This window comes from Doryrhamphus excisus, chromosome 17 (assembly GCF_030265055.1).
Source record: "Doryrhamphus excisus isolate RoL2022-K1 chromosome 17, RoL_Dexc_1.0, whole genome shotgun sequence".
In the NCBI taxonomy this organism is placed as follows: domain Eukaryota; kingdom Metazoa; phylum Chordata; class Actinopteri; order Syngnathiformes; family Syngnathidae; genus Doryrhamphus; species Doryrhamphus excisus.
Window position 1 is genome coordinate 4,959,065 of NC_080482.1, and position 17,450 is coordinate 4,976,514.

Genomic DNA, 17,450 nt, shown 5'->3' on the forward strand with positions numbered 1-17,450 from the left:
GTTCCGTGATTGTCTCGTAGTCTGCGGCGGCAGAGAAGCATGCACGATGACTCAATATTAATCTGATAGCTGTCTCTGTTGTTCGGAGTGCCGAGTCTCTGATGTGGAACACCCAACGAGCTCCCTTTCTCTCCCCTTGTCTTTACAAGTATGTCCTTAAGCAAATCTGCACGCTGATCTTTCCGTCTCATGTTCATTTCTCGTCATGGTACTTTTTGCAATCAGCCGTTGATTTGGAAGATAGCGTGTCATGCTATTCTTTTCGTTTTCACGGACCGGCAGTGATAGGAATCTGACTCGGTCTCTCTCATTCCCCTCCGCTTGCTCAAGGCTCTAGGCTAATTGGAAAATGGCACGTTTTAACTAGCGAACTTTGCTAATGAACTTGTTAGCAGCCTTATCAAAGTGCTTGAGCATGTAAACCACACCCATGATACAATGTCATAAGAATCCATGCTTTATTAAGAGCGCAGGCGTTTTGAGTCATTTAAACGTTGTACTTCCTGTTGGTGTGTGCGGTGCAGTTGATTGACACTGGTGTGGCAGTCAGTGTGTTGGCAATTAACAATCAGTGGCTTTATTAGCACAGCTAATTTTTTTTTCGTGAATCTTCTCATGATTCTGTTTTGCAGCCTCTGTCTTTGCATGCATTTAACGGCTCTACACAGAACATAAATATCACTTCCAGAAAAATAATAATTGCACTCTTGTATTAAAGTCTCTTTTAAAGGGAAAGAAATGATACACGGATGTTTTGAGCTATTATGTTTTGTTGCCATGCAGAAGATGCAGCAGGAGCAAAATGTAACAAAGGATGATCAAAAGCAATGTGGCCACCTTGTCAACAAATCCTTTCACTTGGCCGTCCCAGGCAGCCAGCATGGACCACCTTGCTCAGCTCTTGCTGCCAGTTGACCATTGGCCAGGGGTCAGTCAATGAAAGCTACCGGACGGACGGTCTCACACATACACACACACCAAAATAGAACTCCATTGTCACCCATCCTCTTCCTTCCCCTTTAAAGACATCAAACATGCACATACTGGAAATGGAGCTTGACTCTTCATGTAAAAAAAAAAAAAAGTCTCACTTGTAACTCCATTCGTAACCCGCCCCCCTCCCCCAGATCGCCCCCCTCTTTACAAAAACATTTCAGGTTTAATGCACATATGTCATAATAGGAGAACAGGAGGACCAGATGGCCACGATACTTTGGCAGGTGGCTCAACAAATGTTTGCGGTTGCCTGTGCAGCTATTTATGTCATGGTGAAACAAAGACACACAACTATTTGCTCAACAAGAGTGGGACCTTGTTGTGATCCAAAGGGATCATAATATAAACCGGCGGATGAAACCTATTTGCACCAATCGGTCAGTAAAATTAACTTTGAATTCCCTTTAATTCATGTAGAGAAAGCTTATTATTGCACACAATATAACTTCATTTTAATTACCTGCAATTTACTGACCATGATTCTATGTAAGGCCATATGTAGTTTTTTTTTTTGTTGCATGTTTGTCTATGGTCTAGTGGTTAGCGCGCAGACCTCACAGCGAGGAGACCAGGGTTCAATTCCACCCTCGGCCATCTCTGTGTGGAGTTTGCATGTTCTCCCTGTGCATGCGTGGGTTTTCTCCGGGTACTCCGGTTTCCTCCCACATTCCAAAAACATGCTAGGTTAATTGGCGACTCCAAATTGTCCATAGGTATGAATGTGAGTGTGAATGGTTGTTTGTCTATATGTGCCCTGTGATTGGCTGGCGACCAGTCCAGAGGGTGTACCCCGCCTCTCGCCTGAAGACAGCTGGGATAGGCTCCAGCACCCCCCGCGACCCTCGTGAGGAAAAAGCGGTAGAAAATGAATGAATGAATGAATGAATGTTTGTCTATCACATTTTGAGGTGGTTGCTTGACAACTCAGTTTCAGATCACATGCAAAATTTTCCATTGGATTATAGTGGACCTATTATGCTCATGTTGTGGACTCCTATAGAGCAGCTGCACACAATAACCCGCACAGAAAACTCTCTCAGAATCTGCACCTAGTCCAACTGTATTTGGCGGATATTTCATGTCTCTTGTAAAATGCCATTGAAAATGAAAATGAAAATATATGAAAATATGAAAAATATATGAACATATTTTTCTCTTGCTGGGAATCACCAAATACAATAACTTCTGTCTGAGCTTGTTTCGTAAACAGAAGCACAGCTTGGGGAAGAGATGAGGAAGCAGACCTTGGGTGATCGCGTATCGCGCTTACAGCCATTCCCATAAGGAAGCCCGCTCTTCTGTGACATCACAGTTTTGAAATGGCCTCCGAAACACGAGAATACAACATTCCACCTACATTTATACGTCAGAAAGTTTGACGGGTACTATTTAGTGCAGTTGCCAGGTGACGACCTGTGAGGCGTGTTTGTCTTAAATTACACAAAATCAGATATTTGTCTTCTTGCACAGTTGTGCATCGTTTTTCTATCCTTGTTAGACCCAGTTTGTGCTGCTCTCTGAAGGGAGTAGTTAACAGCATGGTAAGAGATTTTAGTTTTAGTTTAGATTTTTAGATGGGTTTTCTAATAATCTATTAATCTTATAAAATGATTAACTTGGATTAGCAGCCATACCAGGAGAGGACTGACAGGTGTTGATAGTAGGCCTCTATGCAGAGGCCTATGATTCTTTGAAAATCATTCTGATTAATTTTGATTGTTTGTGAAATGCATGAAAATGTGTTTTTCTTTGGAGAACAAAGAAATTTGCAAGTGATCCCAAAGTTTTGAGCGGTAGTGTAGGTGTTCTCTGGCAAATTTCAAAAGGGCCTGTACATGTCCCTTTTTGAGGAGCAGGACATTGTGGGCACTACAGGATCTTGATCCACTATGGTTGTCCATCCATTATAGTTATTGATACTGTTCTTGGTGGATGTGGTCCCAGATCGGAGAGATATCATTACTCAAAAATTGCATCTAGTGCAGCGCAGTTGAAAAACATGACAATTCAAGTCCCGTCACTGTAAACAAGACACTTTCCAACTTGGAAGTCAACTCTTTTCTAAAGTCAGGGCGCAGTCAAGGGAGGGAGGGAGGGAGGGGTGCGCCAAAACGAGGGGAGAGAGACAAATGGAGCACCCAGATGCAGATTAGGCTGCTGAAGATGAGGGTGTAAAAGGGATTTAATGGTAGGATGGATTAGAGAAATCCTTGTAACAATGTTAAATAATTATGGTTCCAGCCGAGATCAAAGAGCCATTGATTGAACCCCTCAAGCCTTCAGCACACGGAGTCTTAGAAAGCAAAGATTGGTAAACTAGTGCACAGACCACTCTGGCTCCTCCACTTAAATTGGATTGGAAATATTAGGATATAGATGAATCCTTCAGGAGGCTTTCGCAAAGCTTTTGTCACCGGAAATGTAGCTTGGGAACGCTATGAAAGGTTTGATAGTGTACTGTCTCGACAGAATCGTAAGACGAGGGTGTTGCAGCTGTCTCGACTGATACCTAAGCTTTTTAAGTAGACTTATAGACACACTTGACTGTTATATCAGCAAACTGGAAACTTTCTCTGCACGACGCCACCTCTCCCCGCTCCACTTCAGCGCAACCGCCTTCTTGTAATCAAGAAATTTGGACGTGCATCACAGCAGTTTTTGTCTGAGAAGAAGGTTTTTTTATCTCGCACCTGAAGGGGTTGATTCAAACGTCTTTTGACAAGTCTCGCAAAAACATGAATGACACCGATTACTGACGCTGATAATGAAATTCCATCATAAGTTTCTCTATGAAGCCTTGACAGATTTGAAGTTGCCATCAAATACAATGTTGTTGAAGGTATCACCTGTGTGAGGGAAAAACTATCCTCTCACCCCCCTCTCCCCCCACACACACACATACATTCACAATGCATGATTATAATGATGAAATATGCAACAAGAGATTAGACAAATCACTGTACTTCTGTACTGCATTGCCTTGATGCAAATTTAGTCACTGATCCGCCATACTAAGAGGCTTTATGGAGGAACTTCATGGTTGTTAGTTATATAATCTAAAATAGGGCAAAACTGTAATCAGTGTTCTTATCATATAAGGAAGATGTCACCACATTCAGTTCTAGTCTTGTGCAGATGCGTGGGATGTGGCACAGTCACAATGCTTTTAATAAGAACATTTAATCTCGACCATTTTCCTGCATATCATATGAATTTATGTCCGTAATTACAATGCAATGTTTTTTGGTGTGATTTCATAAAAGCAAGTCTAAAGAATTCCAAGAGAAAATGAGACTTGTCACTAAATATGAAGCGGACCTAAAACACAGCTGGTGGTGCAGTTTGTGCCCCCGGGGGGGGCAGTCACCCATTGCATCTTCCTTCAGCTCTTTGAATGTGTTTGTTCTGCAACGCTCACCCTCGCAGGCACTATGGCTGCACACGTTTTTTCTAAGAGGTATCATTGTAATTGGTTGAATATTTGATGTGTGTATTTTGTATCAATATGGAGACACTCACGTGAGTAATACTAGGGGAATAATACTAGGTAAACTCCAGATTGCTGAACTGAAAATGACTTGCTTGTGGAAATTTTAATTGCTTTGGGCTGAAGTGTATGAGTGGATTTGGTTTGGAGTTGCTTTCAACGCATGAATTTTTGTCTTTTCTACAAGAGACAAATTTACTTTCATCCTTAAAGTTATATTTTGATATTTGATCAGAACTTGCATTCATACATTCTTTATACAGTTGTTCCTCGCGCTTCAAATTTTGCGGCTTAACTCTATCACGGTCTGCGAAGTCGGCTGGGATAGGCCCCAGCATACCCATGACCCTAGTAGGGATAATCGGTATAGAAAATGGATGGACTCTACCTCATTTTTAAAAAATAATTCTTCATCAAAAATATGCACATTAAAGCAAATTTTACAGCATATTCCAAAGACATGCATGCTCGGTTAATTGTCGACTCCAAATTGTTCGTAGGTATGAATGTGAGTGTGAATGGTTGTTTGTCTTTACACTACCGCTCAAAAGTTTGGGTTCACTTGGAAATTGTTTTGGCCAGTCTGAGATAAAGCTTTTTCTCGGCGGTCCTACTATAAAGTCCAGCATCCTGAAGTCGCCGCTTCACTGTTTGATACTGACACTGGTGTTTGACGGGTACTATTCAGTGTCTTCACTCTCAGATATTTGTCTTCTTGCACTGTTGTGCATCGTTTTTCTGTCCTTGTTAGACCCAGTTTGTGCTGCTCTCTGCAGGGAGTAGTTAACAGCATGGTAAGAGTTTTTAGTTTTAGTTTAGATTTTTAGATGGGGTTTCTAATGATCTATTAGCCTTATAAAATGTTTAACTTGAATTAGCAGCCATACCAGGAGATTGATGCAGAGGACTGACAGTTGTTGATAGTAGGCCTCTATGCAAAAATGTAGATCATTCTTTGAAAATCATTTGATTCATTTTAATTGTTTGTGAAATGGATAAAAATGTTTGTGAAATTGAAAAAACAATTTTGTGAAATGCATGAAAATGTGTTTTTCTTTGGAAAACAAAGAAATTTGCAAGTGATCCCAAACTTTTGAGCGGTAGTGTATGTGCCCTGTGATTGACTGGCGATCAGTCCAGAGTGTACCCCACGTCTCGCCTGAACACAGCTGGAATAGGCTCCAGCACCCCCGCGACCCTCGTGACGACAAGCGATATAGAAAATGAATGAATACTGTACAAGAAGTACAATACAAATATAAGACGTTCACAGGGCTCTACGTTAAAAACCAAAATGACTTGCCCATGGGGAATCCTTAAGGTGAGAACTACTTGCCCGAACTTGCCCCATGTAAAATGAAAAGTGCCATAATGATATCATATATCAATATATGCTGATAATTCATCAGATAATAGTACTGATGCATTGTATTTGGAGGAATGTCTGAAAATTTGTGGAGATGTATTTAACATACATCTCCACACATTTTCAGACATGCTACCTTACACATGGTAGTCGTAGTAAGCAGTGATATTTATAAGTTGTGCACCACAATGAAACATTATTGAATAGACACATTTGTGTACTAGTAAAGTGTTTTTAATCCAGAAAAAAATGCTCAATGGTCAAACAATAATTTGTGAAGCAAAGGTGAGAAAAATACACAGAGAAATGAAACCGCTAGATTTTGTAGCTTGTGCAAAATCAGCACTTGGTATTGGATCTAATCGGTGGTGTTTCATTGTGACCACTTCAAATTGTCACAGCGATGTGATTCACTCACCTGTGCCATCATTTGATTTGCTAACCGCTAATAAAATACTTGTTTAGGAGGCACTGTTTCATCACTTTTTGGTGTTTTCCTTCAGAAGTTGTTGAAGAATTAGACGATGTTGGCAGGGACGCCATGATAGATGTCTTCCTAGTAAAACGATTGCTGATTGGTTGATCGCGAACAAGAACGGGTGTGGGTAAAACGCGGATTGTGGTATACGGACCGCGGTCTAAATAAACCATTTTGCAAGATTTGCAAGGATTGCTTTGCAAATTACCACCGGAATTACGCAGTCCGTGTTTTACCAACACCCAACAAGAACCGCTTTAAAAAAACTCTTGGCAGTACGGCATGCTAAAGTGCACTTTAGCATGCCCGACGGGAATATTAATGATTGGATTTACTTGCCCACATTTTGTTTTAACTTGCCCCGGGCCATCGGTACATCGTTATTGTCGAGCCCTGCGTTCAAAAAGACTCATTGAGAGACACTATGAATGATAGGTCTTATTCTAGGGAACACATTTGTGCCACAGACGAGCACAAGTCATATTTGTGTCTGCTATATCGAGTAATCGTTCATCATGGTTGAGTCTGGAACCAATTCAATACAATAAACTATTCCGATACCGATTGTCCTCATTCGGGTCACGTGCGAGATGGAGCCAATCCCAGCTGAATTCGAGCACGAGGCGAGATACACCCGAGTCTGGTTGTTAGTCAGTCGCACGGAAAGGCCATCTCATGCAATGTAAAATATCTCGAAACCGAACCCCGGAGACTGCTATTTCACACACATGCCGACGCATGTCTATTGACATTTAGTGTTGTCATGCTCCGTGCTGTGAAGGCCTGAAGACACGCAGGAAAACACGCCGGACACTTTCTCGTAGACGGCTGTAAGGGGGAGGAGTCGGCTTGTCAAGTGAATTAAAATTCAACATAATGGTAGATGATAACGACAATAAAAAGTTCATAAAAATGGTATGTCCTTCCTGATTGCAGTAGTGTTGTGGTATTCAATTATAGCGTTTTTATTGGCATATTAATCATCTTTACAAACAATCCGGTGTTAATTAAAGCAAAACACGGATAAAGACGTGTTGCCGGATCATCACTGCGTTTATCACCACACGCAGACTCGCAGTTAAGTAAATTTAGGCTGTGAGATGAATTTCAATGGTTCATCTTGTGTGTGATTGTGGTTAACTTGTTCATGTTTGAAGACTACCAGTTTAGTGGGAGTATTTTTTTGAAACCTTGTAAGCGTACTTAGATTGAATTCATGTTGTTAAATGTCATTTTTTTTCTGTAGATCTTATGATGAATAGCCCTTTTCAGACCAGTCAGGCTGAAATTGTGTGGATTTAGATTTGAGTGGGTAAAGGAGGGCAGTGGAGCCATGTGACATCTCTGTACACACAGTGCATATCTTTCTTTCCACCCTGTCTCCTTTAGTGGCTTTTTTTTTTCTGTTGCCTCCGTGTATTGCACATTGATGGAAGGGGATGGAGATTATTCAGGATCTGGGCTTCTCTAATCATAGCTGGCTTCCTGTACTGTCATTCAGCACAAGTGAGAAAATGTCTTGGTGACGAGCGCAGTCAGACAACCATGCAAGTATTTAAGTTCCAGCAGTCAAAAAAAAAAAAAACTCGAGGCATCTGTAAAAACATGTCGCTTGTCCGTGTCCCACTCTGTGAAGCAACTTTATCAGCTCAAGCCGTTCCCCCACTCGGTGAACTGGAGGGCTGGCCACCTCTTAACTTAAACATTAGATCTTTGTGGTTTGAAGCACTTGGCTGCTCTCCCCCCTACTATGTATGAAAAAAAGGCCGGTATCACTCCACCGTTGCTGTGTCCATCACCAAAATCACACTTTATGGAGAACTTGTTTCTGCTGTGTTAGCCTGAATCCAAATGCACTCAAACAGACTGTTGCGCTGGACCGACCCCCGCTTCCTCTTTCGAAAAAAAAAAAAAAAAAGGCATGATGGCAAAAGAGGAGAAGAGAAAGAAAGAGAGTGAGTGGGAGAGAGATGAAGATGGAGGAATTAAAGAAAGGGTGAAGGGGAGGGATGGATGAGAAAAGTCAAAAACCGCCACATAACAATGCCAGAGAAAAATCAGAACATTTTCCACCGAAAGATGGGCCATTTCCAAATCCTTGTGCCCTATCAGACAAATTAAAGTAAATCAAGCATGAAATGAAGCAGAAGAGCCCGGAGATAAGGCTCCTTTAAGTCGTTTACAGATTAGGACAGAGAGAGAGAGAGGTGCATCTGGTCTCTGGCAGTGAAGGAGGCTAGTTTCTCATTTCACAATAGCAGCCTGTGTATAGGATTACTCTCCCCTGTCACCGACATGAGGAGCGGTGAGGGAAAAGATGTCCAAAAATGTGTCTAAATATGTCCCCTTGGAAAGGTTTCCGAGCAGAAACCTGTCAGTGTTGGCCTGATGTGACATCTGATAAGCAAACATGTTGGATTTTGACCTCCGTGTAACGTCGTTGCCTTGTTAATTGTTTCAGCCTCTTCACCTTTTCTCTTTCTCAAGTGGCTTCATTGCAGCACGGCTTAAAATTCTAATGAATTCCGGATTGGCTGAGCGGTGTCATGTGATTGTATGGTTGTCAACTCCTATGTGCATGTTAAGCGCACCTCAGGATTGGGGGAGGCGCACAGAGGAAGTAGTGCTCGAAATACGATTTTATTTTTCCATGATTGATTGGCTTTCTGACATGGGGTGCTTAATTGCTGCATCATTTTTCATTCCCTTATGTTTTATGTAAACAGATTAATTATTGTTTTATTTCAGTACTGGCAAATAATCCAAAGCTAATTACGGAGCAAGTTGCTCATGGAGGAATTCTTGCAGTGCACAGGCAGGATCTAAAAAAACTCCTTTTCGCGCTTTCTCACACACGTGCACCCACACAAGGCAAGGGTGCACCGCTCTTTGAGCCCTAGCGGGATTTAGTTTCACTCCTTCCGTGTATCTTTTCTAGGAGTGATGAGAGGTGGGGTCGGCCGCTGCGCTCCGCTCCCACTGAGAGGTGGCCCTGTCACGGGGTAGCTGCTCTCCAAAGCTGCGACCTTGACCTTCCAAGCCCAAGTCTTAGGTTTAGCTCCTTTATCACACTATCTTCAGGCATTTAAAAATACTCCTGAAACTCAATGATTTAACCCGCTTTTACGCTGTTCACATCAAAACTGGATGAAAAAAAGCTTAATCCATCTTATCTGTTGGCTGTCAAACTGCTTCGGCTAAAACCTACTCACAAAAGACAACTAGGTCACCCAGGAAAAAAAAGAGAATTCCCCGTTACCCAGGGGAAGTTGCATCCTAGTAATTGACTTGGGAGGAGGTTCAGGAGCACTTAAAATAGTCTTTTCCTAAATTAACCGCGGAATACTGCTATGCAGCGTTAACTATACTCTCATAATTACAAGTACGTCATTGTACCTTTTATGGCTTCTGTAGCTACTGAGGTTCTACCCTGGAGTCGGGTACCAGGTGTACCCCAACCCTAAGTCAGCTGGGATAGTCTCCAGCATACACACCGCGACCCTTGTGAGGATACTACCACATATGTTTCACAAAGGTACATTTCCACCAAGTACAATATGTCAGTACTGCAACCAGAGAAGTAAGATGGTTTAGATTGCGTACTTTGGCACTTTTTGAAAATAGAAATGCAATTAAATGCGTACCCAACTTAATTCAACTACAACAATCCATCGTAGTTTATTGGTACATTTCCACAAAGTACAAATTCTTAATGATAAATCAAATATTTTTGTAGTTAGAGCATAGAAAAGTTGTTGAAGTACCTTTTTATCATTGAGAGTGAAATAACACCCATGTCAACACCTTTGCACTCATACAGTATAACTAATATATACGAGTAAATAATCCATTTAAAACATCAGACATGTGCTCGTGTGTGTTGCTATGAATGCGCTGATTGGCAGGTGGACAGAAAGTGATGTTATGGTTTAATTATTTTGAACATGCATACAGTTTACATTGAAATGCTTGATGTTACAGGCCATGTTAAACCATGAAACAGCATGATTTGTCAATTATTTTCGGGATTATAAGTCGCACTTTTTTTCATAGGTTGGCTGTTCCTGCGACTTATACTCAAGAGCGACTTATAAATGAAAAACTGTTTATTTACATAAACACTGGACACTTTTTCTGTTTGTTTATTTTTCGTGTAGCTGAATAACTATTGTGTTAGCATATCTTACACCTATTCAGCCTGTTTTCTGTTTTTTTATTGTTAGAACTTGCCTTCCAAGAGGACGTAATGTCTGTTTTGGTCAAGTAGTTTGGAAAATAAATTACCCACAAAAAATGCGACTTGTACTCCAGTGCGACTTATATGTTTTTTTCTACCTAATTATGCATTTTTGGCCCTGTGCGACTTATACTCCGGAGCGACTGATAGTCCAGAAAATACAGAAATATATTTCTGATAAACCAACCAAATGAGTTTGTCGTTTATCTGATGTTTTTCAAAGCAATTGTTACCTATAACTTCAAAGTTGAACTTCTTATCCGTGCTGTTTTCACTTTCTTTCTCTATGAAAAGAGTGAACAGAGAAGATGGCCCCTGAAAATGCATCTCAAGTGAGCATCCCATCAATTTCTCATTCATCCTGACACCCGCAAGTGGAGTAATGTCCTTCTGATGGGTTGGAAATTTAGCAAAAAAAAACATTGAAACAAATCAGATTGCAGCTGGAGTGGTGTGTGTCCTCTAGATGATTTTGGTGATATGAGCGATATCTTTGCATGAGGACAATTATTCTTTCAGTTTTGCTGTCTCTTTACATGCAATCAATTGAAATTGCAGCGCTTCCCAAAAGACGGATGCCTCGCAGTTGTTGTCAGCAGGCCAGCTGCTTTCTTTGCCAGGCTTTTGATTGAAGGGAAGACTTGACAGCTGGTATATTTCATTTGTTCAATGACACCAAACAGTGCACGTCCTGATAGTGTACTGCAGAATCAAATTCTTGCCCGTGAGTGTAGCTCTGCCATTTCTAACATATATAAAGATGGCGGCTTTTCATTAATATTAATACCAGTTTAACCAAGAATTTGGGCTATTTTGCGCATCTTTGTCGGGATGTCGAAGCCTTGAGTGTTAAAAATAATTTTCAGATGAAGAAATTTTGGCTACACTTTTTGAGTACCTTTCTCCAAAGCACTACTTCATGGACACATTTCAGATTTATTTGAAAAAGTCAGAATTTTACTGTTCATAATAACATAAAAAAATATCATTCAGGTCACAGTTGCGCCAAAATATTGGACTTGACCTGTACTGTTAACGTAGCCTATGTGTTAGCTCGCCTCACGCTCGTCACGGTACCTATAATACCTCTCCAAATTGTGGTGCATACGCCCATGCACCATCAAGGACTAGTCTAGAATTGGTCCAGAGTTCCACGACCAGGACAAAAAACCTCACTGCTCCTCCTAAAGCCGAAATTCAACTATGCAGCAGATCGTACTCTCCGGAAGCCCTGAATAGACCTTAGCAGGAAGGCTGAGGACTGTGATCCCATGATATTGGGAACACACCCTCCGGTCCTCCTCCTTAATAAGAGGAACACCACTCCAGTCTGCCAATCCAGTCCTGGAAACACACTCAGCACCTTTTTCCTACTCTTTGAAGGTTCTTGGGCCAGCACCCTGTAGGCAGTTCGGGGATGATAGAGGTGGGTAGTGAAGAAGAAGAGGACAAGGAAGATGAGGCGTAGTGTGTGGTGGCTGGGGCGGGGACGGGGGGGTCTTCAGTGTTTTAAAACAAGTGCCTGAGATAGTGTGAGCTGTGGGTTATAAATGTTGCATTTTGCTCACTGAGACCTGATAATAGCAGTTTGGGTTGGGGGGGTGGGAAGGAGAAAGTTCATCGCTCTCTTATCAAAGCTCTGTGACATTTCTCCTTCAGCTGTAAAATTTCATATCACATATTTGCTATGAAGATGTGGCACCTCCTGTTGAACCGATACACTTCATTCCATTTCACTCCGTATGCCTCCCGTGGTCGATTAATTTATAGACCATTTGCTGGCTCTACGACACTTCCTATCAGGTGAGATGAGCGGAATGCAAGAACATCTCACAATTGCTCCACACAGGTTATTGAACTTGGAGGAGCAGCCATTTATTAGCTTTAATTATTTATCAAGTGGGATTATTTTTCATATACTGTATAGCACATTTTTCAGTTCCCTTTCGAGGCATTGCTAGCAAGTAAACAGCAGAGCAGCAGAGAGTTTATCTGGCTTACAGCCATGCCCATATAAGGAAGTCCACCCCTCTGTGACATCACAAAAGGGGAAGTTATACCCCGCCTTTTGAAACCGAGCGTTCAGAGCCATCCAAAACTTCTTTCAGGGTTTATTTCCAAATGCGCAAGCTTCATTTGGTATCGTTTAATACTTGAATACGACATTCTAACGACATTTATAGTTCAGAAAAGTGGAAAAAGCATAATAGGTCCCCTTTAAGGACTTTGTAGTGTGCAAGTTATGTCTCGTGAAAATACAACATATGGCTAAATATGCACAGCCACCTCGTATACAGGAGAAAACTAACCTCATTTGGGTCATTCTCTATCTCGTTCCGATGATGACATCACTATAGTAATCCCTCGTTTATTAACAGTTAATTTGTTCCAGACCTTACAATAAGGGAATTTGGTCAAAGTAGGATTCCTCATTTTTAATATTTTTTATAGTTTACCTGTTTACGACTTTCTGAATACGGTTGTTAACATTATTAGAGCCCTGTCGACATGAACTAACACCCCATAGTCACTTCTGTACTTGTATTCCCCAATGTAGTACTCATAATAGGAGTAAATAATGCATTCAAGACTCGTGTTTTTGTGTGTTGCCCTTTCCACTGTCTGAGTGAAAGCCACAAAATTCACATTATCTTCAAATGCATCTTCTTAAATTTAATTAATTTAGGCAAAAAATCTGTAGCATTGGCTTTACTGTGCAATTTTCTACACCAATTATTGACCGTAGTCAGCAACGAAACATATTTTATGATTTAATGTAGTTTTGAAAAAACATGATGGACTGAAACTACGAAATTGGATGCGCAAAGTGGCGAGGGATGACTCCATATGAAATGTACATACGTACATATAAACCTGTTTTTTCCACAGTGTTTTGCGGTTAGCCTGTAGTTTTCCCTCCAAAAATCTAGATTCTGCATCAGCAATTTGATTAAGCAATTTAAATTTATTACAAGACATCTCTCTAGGCTAAAAAATAAGTGCGAGAAAAATCACTGCTGCATATTGTGTGCAATAAAAAAAAATGTCATTTTGAATTACCAGCAAATAAAGTCAAATAATAGAAGAGAAAAGCATACATGAACAGCCAGTTTTTTTTCCAAGAGATAACAAGATGGTGGATAAAATGGTAGTCCATATCTTTCAAGGACACATGAATAGTCTATGCCCATTTATTCTTCAAACCATACCAGACTGGCACTCTGCCACCAAGAAACTTATTTGTATTCCGTCATATGGCACTGAAGAGAGAGAAGAGGCATCCTATTCTTCTCCACAACAACAGAAAATGGACACAACTGCACCCAAAAAACAAGCAGATGCCAGCATGGAGCATCTTGGGTGCTATCTGAGGAGGATCTCGCCACACAAAGGGACATTCATTGGTCTGCCAAGTATCTGTGGAGTGCAGGAACAGACCCTAGAGTCTAGCGACAGATGATGATCTTATCGAGGGAGGGCTGGTGGGGTGTGGATGTGGGGGGGTGGCTGAGGGGTAGGTGGTGTCGGGAGGCGTAGAGGGTGAAGGTGGTAGGGAGGTGTTGGTTTGGGATGCAGAGGAGGGAGTACGGCCTCCTTATTGTATATTTTAGTTGTGGCCACATGTTTGGCTTTTGAAAATTGGATGACAAAAAAGTGGTGCAAACACAAGGTTGGTAAACTCTAGTCAGTAATGAGATCGCTTCACTTGTGTGGCTTCAAAGGAAGCTAATTATCACTGTGAGAATACCTCGTAATAATAACACATTGGCATTGTATAGGTACATATATACTCACAGACGGCACAATTAGAAAATACATGAATAAATTCGATTCAATTGCAAAACCTGTTAAAGTGAACATGCAAAATACAGTTTGTGAAGTCAACTCATTATTCATCCATTTTTTTTTGTGGGGTCCATGAGTACCTGCAACATCTGCGACTAGCCATCTGTGCACCGAGGTCCTCAGGCAACATTTGTTGTGTGATGCACACAACTGGAAGCCAAACACGGTGGACCACAAACCGCACACATTGCCCCCTTACCCACCCCCACCCCTGAACCTTCATCGCTTGCATCTACACTGTTCACTACCTGCTCCAAGCCACCCAAAAAAAAAAAAAAAAAGACAGAAAAGGGCAAAGGAATGGAAAAGAAGAAAAAGAATAGCTGGTAGGGGTTGGTTGAGCTGCGTGTCAAGCGGTGCTAAACAGCAACTTGCATCCAAGTGGTTAAAGGCCGTGGGTCTTATCTGAGGACAAACAGAATGCATCAAACAGTGGCTGTTGCTCTCAGTGATGACGACCAGCTGTGCACCAGTGTTTAATTATTTCTCCATAATGAGCTGCAGCAGCATGGACAGGGAGACAAAAAGGATGAGCTACACATGTACTTCTCGAAATAGCTATGCATACATACCTATTAATATACACCATTTTCAAGCATGCCGGGGAGCACAAAAGGGTAACTTTGAATTGGATCACATCTGAACATTCAATCCAAGCCAAACTCTTCAGTATCGGCCATTTTAGACAACTTGGACTGATATTTCAAGGCATGCCGAATATTGTTTTCTATGGCTATATAAATATGGAGGCGACCAAAAGAAAGATGAGACTTGAGATTCAAACAAGAGTGGGCATGACTGCCGTACTGTATGTCATCATTTTGTTGGCCTATATTTCGGTTTAGGGCGGCACGGTGGTCGAGTGGTTAGCGCACAGACCTCACAGCTTGGAGACCAGGGTTCAATTCCACCCTTGGCCATTTCTGTGTGGAGTTTGCATGTTCTCCCTGTGCATGCGTGGGTTTTCTCAACATTCAATAGCATCAAACACTTTTTTAAACTCGATGTCACCGCAAAAAAAAATAAAAAATGCCAGGAGAAAAATTGTGGAAGAATTTTGGTAATCTAATGCTTTTAGAGGCTGCACGGTACCCTAGTGGTTGGCACGCAGGCCACACAGCTATGAGACCCAAGTTCAATTCCACCCTCGGCCATCTCTGTGTAGAGTTTGCATGTTCTCGTTCCCGTGCATGCGTGGATTTTCTCCGGGTACTCCGGTTTCCTCCCACATTCCAAAAACATGCTAGGTTAATTAGCGACTCCAAATTGTCCATAGGTATGAATGTGAGTGTGAATGGTTGTTTGTCTATATGTGCCCTGTGATTGGCTGGCCACCAGTCCAGGGTGTACCCCGCCTCTCGCCTGAAGACAGCTGGGATAGGCTCCAGCACCCCTCGCGGGAGGAAAAGAGGTAGAAAATTAATGAATGAATGAATATATTTGGGTTTTGATATAACCAAATGAACTCTGCCTAGCAACAAGGGCCCACACAAACAATGACGTGATCAGGAAATTGAATTCAGTTGATCTCTTTGAGTATACTACTTTTTAGTTAGGTTTTCGAATTAACCATGAATGTTTGTTCGTATGGAATTATCAAACGTTAATGGTTAGAGCTAGCCATTTCTGTCAATTAATATCAATGGATTGTCAACTGCATTTTGCAGTACAACACAAATATGCACCCCGACAGAGGGTCATCACCCTTCGTATCACACTTATGCAACAGCCTGCCTTGCGGTTCAGCATAACAGTTTGATTAAACAACTCTAACCCTCCCTAAAATGTACACTCAATCTACAAGATAAGATAGCTGTGGGTGTCAGGGAGGTGAGTGTGGGTAGTACTAACAGTGCTATCCGGTTTCACTGTTAATTAATGAGTGCTGTACAGCACTAACAAGGGGTTCTTCCTTACTGGAATTACAAGAATAGTCCTTCCTGTAGCCAGCAGGCTGTCTGCAATGTCTCACAGCGATTATCTTAACAGAAGACACCTTTCAAGTCATGTTAGTGAATGATGTGTCTGAGGAACACCATCAGATGGAGGCTGCCATCATTTGCTGAGATGTCAACCTTTGAATTTTGAACCGCAATAGGGCAATGGTATGATGCCATTGTGTATTTAAAGAGAAAAAACTATGTTATTTGTAATTTGAAGGGGAACGGCAGTGTGGTTAACCACCTACTTTTGTTTTCAGGAGATCTGGATGCATTCCTTAAAGATGGCGAGCGTCGCATCCATAGCCGTCTGCAGCTGCCTGTGGGAACAACATGGGGACCTTTCGAAGGCAAGATTGAGATGGGTAACGAGAATAGCACACTGGTATGTTCCTATCCTGTCTTTTTTTTTTTTACCCCAAAACATCACATTTTCAAACATTGATTGACAAGCATGAGTAACATGGCATTCATTTTAGGAGATTATGGCATTTGATTGATTATTTAAGCGACCAAATTCAAAACATATCATTGGAAAATGGATTTTACTTACATATTAAGCTGTAGGACAGTATTAGTAGTGTAACAGTAGTATTAGTAGTAGTAACAGTAACAGTAGTAACAGTAGGGTTATGAAGGAAAATCTGGCAATGGACATGAAATGTCAACATTTCGAAAGCAATTGTAACCGAGTGGTTAGCACGCAGGTCTCACAGCAAGGATACACGAGTTCAATTCCACTCTTGGCCATCTCTGTGTGGAGTTTGCATGTTCTTTCCGTACATGCGTGGGTTTTCTCCAGGTACTCCGGATTCCAAAAACATGCTAGGTTAATTGGCAACTCCAAATTGTCCATAGGTATGAATGTGAGTGTGAATGGTTGTTTGTCTATATGTGCCCTGTGATTGGCTGGTGACCAGTCCAGGGTGTACTCTTGCCTCTCGCCCGAAGACAGCTGGGATAGGCTCCAATGAATGAATGAATGAATTCTAAACCAATGTCATTGGGAGTGAATCCTATATATTTGTGTTCTACTCGTTTTGCACATATGAGAATAAGGCAGGTTAAAGGAAAATGCACTTTTGGGGGAATTTTGCCCA

The 17,450-nt window shown here is 41.5% G+C and overlaps 1 protein-coding gene across 3 annotated transcripts in view; it reads left to right on the top strand.

Annotated features, from left to right (window-relative positions):
* The window catches only part of zfpm2a (zinc finger protein, FOG family member 2a), a 124,062-nt gene that overhangs the window by 41,269 nt on the left and 65,343 nt on the right, over positions 1 to 17,450 (top strand). For all 3 annotated transcript variants that reach the window (XM_058054015.1, XM_058054016.1, XM_058054013.1), the window contains one exon: positions 16,611 to 16,735. In XM_058054015.1, the coding sequence (XP_057909998.1) occupies positions 16,611 to 16,735 (125 nt within the window). The remainder of the gene's footprint in view (positions 1 to 16,610; positions 16,736 to 17,450) is intronic.